At 39.2% G+C, this 12,758-nt stretch overlaps 1 protein-coding gene across 1 annotated transcript in view; it reads right to left on the bottom strand.

Annotated features, from left to right (window-relative positions):
- fgf22 (fibroblast growth factor 22) overlaps window positions 1-1,491 on the bottom strand; it is a 50,937-nt gene extending 49,446 nt beyond the window's left edge. Inside the window, exon 1 of the mRNA XM_060940542.1 lies at window positions 494-1,491. Within this exon, the coding sequence (XP_060796525.1) occupies window positions 494-854 (361 nt within the window). The 5' untranslated portion in view covers window positions 855-1,491. The remainder of the gene's footprint in view (window positions 1-493) is intronic.
- Between the last annotated feature and the right edge of the window lie 11,267 nt (window positions 1,492-12,758).

The following is a 12,758-nucleotide window of genomic DNA, read 5'->3' as shown; positions in this document are numbered from 1 at the left end:
AAGTTATGGGAACGTTATGACCATAGATCATACGGAACCAGAATTCAAAAATACAGGTGAAATATTAGAGTAATGGAAAATATCCCATTATACTATTCTTACCATACACTATCAAATTACTCTTATTATAAAGTAAATATAATAGCTTGCAGCCAAATTTTTAACTAGTTTCCTCAAAAGCAGAACTCTCATTCCCTGCTCTCGTATTCACACCCAGCCATCTCACGTCTGCCATCGAGTCTATTATGTTGTAAACATGGCCAAGGATTTCCCATGAATATTCCAAAGGATATCCAGCAAAGCTTTGAATCACCAGATCATGACACCAATTGAAGGTAAAATCTGTTGACCTGTGTAAAGGCAGATGAATCCTGAATGATTAAAAAAGAGCCATAAAAAGAGCATGCAAGGTAATAAAAGTGAAGGCTGATACATAATAAGCTCCACACCCTTTCTAGCAGACTAAGAGGAAAAGACACTGCTGCATACTCACTGTCAGGATAGTTTTTGCGCCGTGTGCCATCCACCTTGCCTGTCTTGTCGATGCAGAGGAAGAACTTGTTGGCGGAATACAGGCGCCGTAGCCGCACGTCGCCTTCCAGGTGGTTGTAACTGCGTGTGTGGCGTTCCAGAGTCCATGAGCAGTTTGCGCTCCGCGTCAGCACATGGAGTGGGTCATGACCCAGTCCGGCCGGGCATTCTGCAAAAGCTGTACTGGCCAGAAAGAAGAGCAAGGAGAGGTATGCAAGGCGCACAGGGAGAGCACCGGGCAGAAGAGGTAGCCCGATATGGGCTGGGCTGATAGAGGTGAGGTCGGCGCAGTGAGCAGCAACGGCCGCCGTCCATTTGCACATGGTGGGTCACACTCCCAAGGTGCACCTTGCACAAACAGCTGACATGATGTTGCTCCCCATTCGCCACCCCACTGCGTACAGTCCCTGTGAGCAGCAGCTGCTTTCACCAGGAACCATTCAGAAAAAGCATGGCAAAACAAATTGATGTGAGTCAATTCTTTGGAGACGTGCAAAGATCTTGAGTCTGTCTGCCTGGTTATCCTGCTCCTTCACTGCAGAGGTGATGTAGCGCTTTGTAATTCCATCTCCAAAGAAGGTTCTAACACTTCTCAAGTTTCCATGGAGTGCTCAGGTCTCTTGACTTAACTTTACCCGGCTGTGAAAGCACTGTGGGATGGCTGCACCTTGCAGAGGCTCCCTCTCCTTTCAGCCAGGGGCAGAGCAAGGTGAAACGTGAGGCCGCCTGACCCGTGTCTGTGAATGAGTTGAGCAAATTGTGTGTCTATGTGTGTGTGTGTGTGTGTGTGTGTGTGTGTGTGTGTGTGTGTGTGAAAGAGAGAGAGTGAGAGTGCAGCAGGAGAGAGAGAGAGAGAGAGAGAGAGAGAGAGAGAGAGAGAGAAAGCAGTGAAAGCACGTCTGTGTGACCGAAAGAGGCTGTAAAATCGTAGCTGGGTGTCCACACTCTTTCTCTTTGCCCTGCTGTCTGCTCTTTGGTGGGGTGGCTCACTCTTCCCTCACATTTTATCCTGGGCTGGGCTTGTATCAGGGGGACTAACGAAGATGGGTGGGTCCAGGTTTATTCATAATCACTGCAGACATACATCCCTCTCAATCATTTATCACCTTTTTCCTGTACTGCCATGCCCTTCAGGATAATCAGCATCTGGCAAGAGTAGTGTGTGTTATATTAATTGCTCCAACCCACAGAACTGTTTCATGCCATTTCTCTTTTAAAGAGACTATGATATGATTCATTATTCCAGATAACGGAGGACTATAAATAATGTGACTGTTTATCAACTATGCATTTGATCTATTGGTTCATGCCACCATGCTAAAAATGTGATTTTAGCATGGTGGCATGAACCAATAGATCAAATGCATATTTGATAAACGGTCACATTATTTATAGTCCTCCATTATCTGGAATAATGAATCATATCATAGTCTCTTTAAAAGAGAAATGGCATGAAACAGTTCTGTGGGTTGGAGCAATTAATATAACACACACTACTCTTGCCAGATGCTGATTATCCTGAAGGGCATGGCAGTACAGGAAAAAGGTGATAAATGATTGAGAGGGATGTACGTCTGCAGTGATTATGAATAAACCTGGACCCACCCATCTTCACCATTCATTATAAAATGATCCCAGTGTTATTGGTCTTGATGGCATACCCATGTATATACGCTCACTGTGACTTATCCAGATGTACCTGTAAAATAATTAGGCAATATCACATGAGAGGGAGCGTTATACTGTTATACTGAATATCACCATGGCTGTGATTCGGTTGTAGGCACAAGGTCATAAATAATCACAGCTGGGCAGATATTCAATACAGCAGCACAACCTTGAGTGTGATATTGCTTTTATACAACAGAAGCTAATATAAACAAAACACTAATATCGAGTAAGTGACATTTTGGACAAAATTTGGCCAATATGTTTATTTTTTGCTCTGCTAGCAGAAATAGATCCCAAAGAAGCGACACTCACTTTATAGCATGTCAGCTAGCTAGCTCACGTTGATTTGTACATTCCTGTTCAAAGTGCTTCCAGTAAAAGCTTCCCTTTCTTCTTCATATGATGAGCTTCCATATTTTGAGTCAAAAGTTATATTCCTGAAAATGACCATTTGCCATGTCCACTAATGATGTCGCTAACGCTACTGTAGTACCTGTTTTGAACTATGAAGTGGAGAGATACAAACAGTGAAACGTCCCAGTGTGGTTATAATAAATATAAGCACTCTTGGAATGTTGCTCAACCAATCAAATTCATGGACTGGAACTGACTGTTGTATAATTAATCATAACAATATTATTTATATCCAAAGCTTTAGGTAAACACATATATTATTGCAATGCCACTTTGTTTGATTTGATATGATGTTTGGTACAAATAAATTTTAACTAATGAGTTATGTGCTGGGGGCGGCACGGTGGTGTAGTGGTTAGCGCTGTCGCCTCACAGCAAGAAGGTCCTGGGTTCGAGCCCCGGGGCCGGCGAGGGCCTTTCTGTGTGGAGTTTGCATGTTCTCCCCGTGTCCGCGTGGGTTTCCTCCGGGTGCTCCGGTTTCCCCCACAGTCCAAAGACATGCAGGTTAGGCTAACTGGTGACTCTAAATTGACCGTAGGTGTGAATGTGAGTGTGAATGGTTGTCTGTGTCTATGTGTCAGCCCTGTGATGACCTGGCGACTTGTCCAGGGTGTACCCCGCCTTTCGCCCGTAGTCAGCTGGGATAGGCTCCAGCTTGCCTGCGACCCTGTAGAAGGATAAAGCGGCTAGAGATAATGAGATGAGATGAGATGAGTTATGTGCTCTTTTGTTTTTTTTATTTCAGTACAGATTCATTCATTCATTCATTTATTTTCAGTAACCACCTTATCCTGGTCAGAGTCACAGTGGATTTTTTTTTTTTTTGGCATTAAAAGTACACACACACACACACACACACAAATATATATATATATATATATATATATATATATATATATATATATATATATATATATATATATAAAATACATAAAAACAATACATTGCTGAGGATAACACAAAAAAGCACTAAACTTATTTACATTGTGGTCCTCTGAAGAAAATGACAATTTGAAAAAGGCACATTAACAAAGTACACTGGTCAACAAAAAAAATAAAAAATTGATAACATATAAAATAATTGGAAAGACAAGAACATGAGTAATACTAATAATACATAAAATCATCTTGGTTGTCATTTAACAATTGTGACATAAAATGTTCTTTAACTGTTTTCTTAAAGTCATCTTTACTCCTTAACATTTTAACAGAAACAGGTAGGTCATTCCATAATTTAGCACAAGTATGGTAAAACCATTTTTACTAAAAGAACTGACGTGATTTACAACAAATGAACCAAAACTATTTCTAGTACAATTATGCACAAACAACTGGAAGTTAGATTTCATATACTGTGGAGCATTGTTGTTATAGATGTTGTATACATGGTTTAATTTAAGATGTTTAACATGGTAATCAACAGGTAGCATGCCAACTTTCTTGAACTCTTCCACTAGTGGATCCAGAGTCTATCCTGGGATCCTGGTAATGCTGGGTGTGAAGTGGGAACACCCCCTGGATGGAACTTTATCGCAGGGCACCATATACGCACGCACAGGTGCCATGCCACCTACCAATATTTTTTAGGAGGTGGGAAGAAACCAGAAATACTGGAGGAAATTATTTTCTTGTATTTATTTTGTTTAAGGTTTAAAAAAAACCCATTAAATTAATTATTTGTTTGTTTGTTTGTTTGTTTGTTTGTTTGTTCATTCACTTATTTATTACATTTTTTAACATGTTTAGTAGTCACATTTTCTTGCCGTCTGTAACCCCTGTAAGGTTCATAATTTTGTTAATAATTAATAAATGATTCGAAACTCATAATGTCAAATATTGACCGTTTATTTACACTGGTTGTTGCATGTTTCACTAGTAGTGCTTAATGAAGCCTCTGCTCATTGGAAATGTTTTCATGCCTTTGAAAGGTCCAATGGTCTGAGCAGACCTGAGGATGAAGCGGGAAATTGGTGGCAAAGGGACTTAAAAAGTGTTTTTCATTGAGTGTGAGGTTACAGTCACTTCACACTTACTAGGCAGTTAACAAGCATCATGAGGAAACATTGGAAATCATGCTTGACTCATAAAACCTGGTGGAGACAGCAGTCTGGAGTGTCTGAGCTCAGCCCCTCACTCATTCCTGTCCACTTGTGTTGGTTAGCCTTTGCGGTTCTGAGTGTTGGGCATCAAAGTTTCTCTTTAGTGCCACTCCATTTCATCAGCTTGGGGCATCATTAAAAAAATTCACAGTTCTTTACCCCCAATTAAACCTCACCACAGTATTCCCTGTGTGCTCTCAGCATCCACAAACATATTCTGTTCTCACAAAAACAGCAGGATAGAGCGATTGTAATTCCTGCGCTTCACGCTATTTTTTTGTTGTTGTTGTGCAAGGAGCATGACAGCATTTAGTGTAGGACTGACTGTGGTTTGGTTACACCAGAGCTAAATTTACTGTCTGTTTAAAAAATTAATGACTTGAAGTTGTGTTCAGGAGAGCTGAGTGACTACAGGCTGTCTGTGTAATTGTTCAAAGATGTTCTGGTCTTATTATCAAGCCCTGAGGATGGAAATTGGTCTCTGGGTTCCTTAAACCTGACCAAAACTATCAAGAGTTTGTTTAGCACCATGAGTTCAAATGTTTTAGAAGTAAGCAATAATCCTCCGTATACCTGTGGGTGATTCATTTTATTATATGCTGTTAACAAATGAAATGTTCTCCTTCCACTAGCCTTTGAGCAGATGTCTGTTTTCAGCTGTCCCATATGAGCAGGAAACCCTTTCATGCAAGCAATCTATGCCCCTCCGGAACACTAAACCACCCCGGAAGTCTCTGTGCCCCTTTCCTTTTGGAAATTAATGGTAATTAAAATCATTCTGGGCACTGTAAGATGTTTCACTTTAAAGCCTGTGCACCCTTGGGGTCAAAAACAAAGTCTCGTCGTCCATCTGAACGTCAGATGTGGCTGTAGATATCCCCACATTCAGCCGTGCACTCTGGTCACTGCTCTGAGAAACATAGTGCAAACAAGGACACTACTGTATGGTGAGTTCCCTGAGATTTAGTACAATGGTCACACTTTTTGCATACTATCATTTTGAAATATACAGAGATTGTGCCTTGTTGACTGAATGAAATGTGGGACTCAATACAGAAAGATTTCTACGAGAGAGATTCTAATATTTGAAATTTTTTTGAGGATCACCGTTTCACACTAGAGTCCCAAATAAACATATATTACATGATGAGGTCTTAAACTGCTCCGTGTCACAACAGTGTTTGAGAATGTCTGGGTGTGCCCCGAGTTTAGAAACCCTCCGCAGCTGGGAAGGATGTTCACAAGCGAAAGCAACCTAATCTTTCCCAGCAGGGCTCCAAGCGGCTCTGGAAGTGTATGAATGGAGATAATATCTCAGTAATGAGGCCTGTTTTGTATCATCGAAGTCCTCAAAAAGAGCCTGAAACCTGACCTCCCTCTTAGTACCAACAATATCCCTCAAACAACTTCCATTATTGTTTTCTTTCTCCTGTGAACTCACTGTTTCAAACCTAGAACTCCCATGACTTACTGTTCAACTCTTTCTCTCCTTTCCATTTATCACCTACGCTGCTAGTTTTCTGTTGAAATGTGTCTATTTTATTGCTTTGTCTTCCTTCATAACTAAATATTTGTCACAGTGTTTCTGCACACTACACTAAGGACACTATAGGATCTTAAAGCCCTTTTAATCACATTTCCTTAATAAAAAACAATGTGTGTAATATCTGAGTGAAATTATTCAAGCCGTCTCATGTTAACTGTTCAGCAGGTGCCCAAAAAAAGGTTCCATGGCACACTGCAGGATTGCCTGAATAAACATCCGATTCTAATTCAGGACCTGACCGCCATCGCCACCACTGGGCACCATTTGCATTTCCTGATTCGTGACCATGCTCTATTGTCTGTGGTATCAGTGATAAAAGCAATCTGTCTGATCAACAGCACACTTCTTCCCTGCAATGAGTAGAGATTTTAGAGTGAGACATTTTTGAAGAGAAAAGAGTGAACATGACATATCTGATAGGCAGTTGTGGCCAGTGGTGATATTAGATGGGAGGGATAAAATTTACCAACAGCTCAACAATTAAACTATTAGGGTTGACCAGTAGACTATGTCCCAAAGTCATGAAATAAAGAAAGAAACAACAACAATAATAATGTATCATATCATTTGCCACTGCTGGGCCCTTGACCAAGGCCCTTAACTTACTACTGTTCAGTTGTATGAATAAAATAAATGTACGTTGCTCTGGATAAAGGTGTCTGCCAAATGCCGTAAATGTAAAACCATCTGAAAGCTGCTCTGGACATTTGTTAAATGTAAGTAATGTAAATACAATTGCAGCAAATTATCACACACACACACACACACACACACACACACACACACACACACACACAGTGTTACAAACCTGTAATGCTCTACTGGGTCCATTGTATGTTTCTTCTGAATAGTGAACACAGTAAATTAACACCCCCCCCCCCCCCCCCCCCCCCCCACACACACACACACACAAAACTCCACTAAACGTATGGTTCTGTCTTCTGATCTGTGGCACTCAGTTAAAAAAAAAAATCCAAAATAATCAACGTTAAAACATTCATTAACCACAAATTAGACAATGTAGATGCCAAAAATGAAGTCTTATATCACAATTCTTTTTAATCTTTGAAAGACGGTGGTGGTGGTGGGGGTGTGTGAGCCCTCTGGCTTATTGATAAGAGCTACTGCTACTGATAGATGAGATATGAGATATCTAGCATGCAAATACTTGAGAGCATTTTATTGGTTTCAAGCCCTGAACCTCTGAAAAGTGGTGTGTAAAATATTAAGGCATAATAGTTGGCTCGTATGATCACTGTAAGTTTAAAATGACAGCATGAAGTGAACATCTGGCACCCAGTTAAACCTCAATTCACTCAGAGACAATGATACACTATGAATTTGTTATGATACTTGATGGAAACTTTGGCCAGTCTCTGACTCATGAGTGTACGATGGCTTTACAGTGCTACTTTATGGTAAGTATGGTGTGGCTGTCACAGGGGAGAAAGTTTGGGGGAAGAAATTGAGTTTAATTACTGAGTAATGCGTCATTACTGATCTGTGTATAATTACTGTGTCCTGTATTCCTATATAACCCATGTCCTTTCTTCCCAGTTTGTCATGTGTGTGTGTGTGTGTGTGTGTGTGTGTGTGTGTGTGTGTGTGTTGATACAGAGTAGGAGTCAAGTTCTACAGAGTAAGAGTCAAGTTCGATATTACACTCCAGTGATTTATCCATATTCAGATGCACATGGATTGCTATAGCATTAACTACATTGTGTTGGATGAGAAGGTCACAGCAGGTGATGAACTGTTACAATTCTTGCTTGTTTGTTCCATACTGATGAAATATTTGGACCCTGAACCAAAATTGATGCTAAACTGATATTTAACAGTTATTCCACCAAATCGGGTCGTACATGAGCTATAAGCCATGTACGACTTGATTTCGTGGAATAACCATTTTATTGTATCCACATTCACTGGATTTTGAGAAACAGAGCATTTTTATTTTTTGCAAATGTGATAAATATAAACTTTATACAAAATGTCTGACAAAATCATTTCCGCTTAGAATGTAAACAAACTGGTGAAATGACAGCAGCAATTTGTGGAAAAATGCGATAATAATGATTCTTGAAAAATAAAAAAAAGATACATTCGTACCATAAAATACTTTTATTACATATTTCATTGCGCTTTTTTTTTTGTATTTTCGTGGGTTTTGTTTTCGAATAGAGTTTTTATTTTGTTCTTGGTTGGTTCAGCAACATGCTCCGCCATTTTGTTTTTCTCTACTCACGGTATATGAGCTGATATCCTAATAGTAGAGTAGCCAATCATAGTGCACGATTGCTCATATCCAGTGAATGTGGATAGAATAAATAGTGATATACTGTATAGTGTACAGTCATTGGCTAGATGAGAGAAGAGACCATCAAGATTTGTAACAAGTACTTTGAATGTCTATAAGGTTTTTTTTTCCCTTAGACATTTCAATTTCAATAATACTCAAACTAGAAATATGCCAAAAAATAATACTTAGGGATGATCATTAATTACAGTTACTCAGTTACCTGGAAGGAAGTTTTAGTTCAGTCTGGCTTACAAAAAAAAATTGGTAAAATAAATAAATTCATTCATTCATTCATTCATTAAATAAAGGACTGACTATTACTTCAGTGCAACTTTTTTTTCTCACAAAAAATCAGAGTTAATTTCCATTATATAGCCTTTGCTATACTGAAACCTGGGATTATGGGATGAAGTTTATATAAAAATAATCTATGAAAATGAATATAAAACATATATTTTACAGATAATATCATCCTTTCATCAATTATACAACACTAAAGAACTGTATTTTTTAAAAGAAGTTTTAGATGGTGTCTAGACAGACTTAAGTCACTGTGAAGAGCGTTACAGTATTCCAAGCACCCTATTTTTTCCTTTCCTGAGGGTCACAGATGTCAAAAGCATTACCTAACAACAACCGTGCACAAAGTCTCATGTGTACAGCTGAATGTCTTCAAATCTGCAAAACAAATAAATAGTTCCCACATAGGTGTGCATGCAGGTCCTGTGATCAAAGCCCATGAGAATGGTGGACCTGCCTTGGTCGAGCTATTATTACAGGATTGAATGCCTGTCTTCTCTTCTTTTGTTGACAGTCTCTCCCCGGGCAATGACTGTCACACCAGCGCTAAGTGGCAGCCGCCGACAAGGGCCCAAAAACTTCAAACAGACCCGGCAGAAAAGGAGGCAAGCTCATGAACCGTAACACCAAACACCCTCGAATTGCCACCTACAATCTTACACACACACACACACACACACACACACACACACACACACACACACACACACACACACACACATCATTTGCTGACCACCATTACTGACTGTCTGTTCTGTCACAGTGTGAGGTATGCTTATAACAGTTAAAAGTGACTTGCAGTAACAGTTGTTTTGGGACTGTATTTCACACCAGCGTTAAGCTGCTTTTACACAGGCAGTGGGAACAACTTGCACCCAGAACAAGTTGCACCGACTTTCTTTCATGTACATGCTCACTCTCTATCGGTGGCAAACCAGAAGTTAGACAGGTAAACACAAAAGTGTGCATATGTAAATCAGCAAAATGGCAGGTGATGACAAAAGGCATGCTTTCATATTTTTCAACATTTTCATGGCTCTTATAAGAAAAAAAAACACAGCGAGAAAGGATCCAGAACATAAACACAAATGCACGGCATTGCATCAGGATGTTCCAAGAGCATCAATGGTGGGAGAGAATCACTTTTATGTTTACGTTGACGTAGTTCATGTAGTGATGTTTATGTAGTTCCTCTCCTTGTCCAACTGGTACAACGTTCACTCTGGAGCTAGGAAAGGTACAACTTTGCCATGAAGTGGTCTTGTCCTGATGACAAATGACCCGGATGAATGCTTCTGCGCATGCATAAGTCCTCCTACTTGCCACCGATTGTGTTTAGATGGTAAGCGGGAACAAGTTGCACCTGGAACAAGATGTTCCAGAACAAGTTGCGCCACCTCGAAAAGGGTAAGAGATTGTGCCTACCAGTTTCAACTTGATCTGGAACAAATAATTTTTGACGGACAGCTGCGCCAGGGCAACTTGTTCTGGGGCAATTTGTTCTGGTGCAAGTGCCCGTGTAAAAGCAGCTTTAGAGTGTTTATACAGCCCATGAAAAACTGTATTATTTTATACATAATTGAAGCCCAATGTCCTTAAAGTTACTCAACGTTTATTATTTAATATGTATATTTTTAAAAAATGCAAATCATGGTCAATACAGAAGACTTTTACTGCATATTTAAAAAGCCAGAGATCTATACAGTATTTCTTTTACAAAGTGTGGTCCAGAGCCAATCGTATCTGATCACCCACAGACCAAGATCTGTGCATCAATGCCATCAGTAAAATTATTTGTTATGTGGAAACATGGCAAAATGACCAATCAAAAACCAGCCATGAATCCATCCCTGTATAAAAATCCAAAATATGATTCTTTCAAACAAACATCATGATTATCAGTGCCAAATGTTTTGTAATATTAACAAAGTAAGGCCTTACATGTAAGATCTTTGGCATTACTGAGTCAAATTTGGGATCTGCTCATTTGAATACTTCCAGGCATGCTCAGCAGGTAGGTATAGTTCTGCGATTTGTTTAAAATCCAGGCTGACTTTTAGTTTCCTGTTTGGAATTAAGTTTTTGGAATGTTTGTGGCGGTGTATTGAGCCATGCTGTGGTGTTGCTGTGATGTACTGTACGATGGTTCTCACAGTTCCTGTGTATGTGGATAGAGGGACTTTGTTGCTATGTGAGGAATAGTTGGCTTGAAATATACTTGTGGCTGTGTTGCTTTTGTGTCAATAATTAACCACAACTTTAACCTCAAGTCCTTGTTTTTTTTTAATTTAGACTAAATGAATAATGCATTTTTAATTGTATAATATTTTATTCATTTTTATAATATTTACAGATGTTAGCACAATTACTAAAACAGTAAAAGAAAGTACAGAAATCCATCCTCTACACACCAATGTTCAGGTCAAGTAGCTTCGGGTATAAAATGGGCTTTATGTGCATGAAAATGTTACATGGAATATGCAATAAGTGAACATGAAGAACCCAACAATTTGTTACCATTCATTCATTCATTCATTCATTCATTCATTTATTTATTATATATGGAACACAGGGTTCATTGCCCTTGTGTGCATCAAACATAGCAATCTCAGCTGGACGTAGTTCAGAAGAGATGCATGGTTTTGACTCCATCTCTAAACTTTAATAAGGTGCTGTGTGATGAACAAGCCCACTCCTCTCTTTAGATGTGCAGACCCACAGTGATTCATTCACAGTGATCACTCTTACCCACTGTGATTCATTCACAGTGATCACTCTTACCCATAGTGATTCTTTCACAGTGATCACTCTTACCCACAGTGATTCATTCACAGTGATCACTCTTACCTACAGTGATTCTTTCACAGTGATCACTCTTACTCACAGTGATTCTTTCACAGTGATCACCCTTACCCACAGTGATTCATTCACAGTGATCACTCTTACCTACAGTGATTCTTTCACAGTGATCACTCTTACCCACAGTGATTCATTCACAGTGATCACTCTTACCCACAGTGATTCTTTCACAGTGATCACTCTTACCCACAGTGATTCTTTCACAGTGATCACTCTTACCCACAGTGATTCTTTCACAGTGATCACTCTTACCCACAGTGATTCTTTCACAGTGATCACTCTTACCTACAGTGATTCTTTCACAGTGATCACTCTTACCCACAGTGATTCATTCACAGTGATCACTCTTACCCACAGTGATTCATAACAGCATTGTTGAGTGTATAATTAAAAAGAATCTATGTGCTCTTTTCCTCTCTTTAATACAGTATACAATAATTAAATGTCTTGTATATGTGTTTGCATTCTTCAGTGTTTTATATTGATTTGCTCACGTTGTGTGAATTGTGCATTTATTTTCAGTAATGGGTTGCAATTTTTTTTAAACTGTAGGGCTATTATTTCTACCACGATAGGAATTATTTGGGGTTCTTAAAATGGGGTCACTGGCCAAAAAAGTCCCCCGCTTCAATTACTACACTATAATCATAAACAGTGTATCTCTGTGTGTAATTTGTGTGATTCACCTTCTTTGTTTGACTGGAGGAAATTTTACTACTGTATATGTCAAACAAACAACTGCCTTTGAATTTTTAAGGCTGGACAAATTGATAAAGGCATACTAGGAAAGACTGCCCCCTACAGGTCTACAGGTAAACTGCATGTTTTATCTTGAAAAAAGATTCAACAATTAACGAACCGTTCAAATTTATCTGCAAACAAAATTGTTAGTAATGGATATTTCGCAGCTCTTATATTAGCTTTAGAAATTATCTATCTATCTATCTATCTATCTATCTATCTATCTATCTATGTCTGTGATCTTTTATTTGTCCTGAACGCGAACAATCGACAGTCTTCTGGTCGAGTCTGAATCAAA

The sequence above is a fragment of the Neoarius graeffei genome, chromosome 15, assembly GCF_027579695.1.
Source record: "Neoarius graeffei isolate fNeoGra1 chromosome 15, fNeoGra1.pri, whole genome shotgun sequence".
Taxonomy (NCBI): Eukaryota; Metazoa; Chordata; class Actinopteri; order Siluriformes; family Ariidae; genus Neoarius; species Neoarius graeffei.
This window is presented reverse-complemented; position numbering and strand designations above follow the sequence as displayed.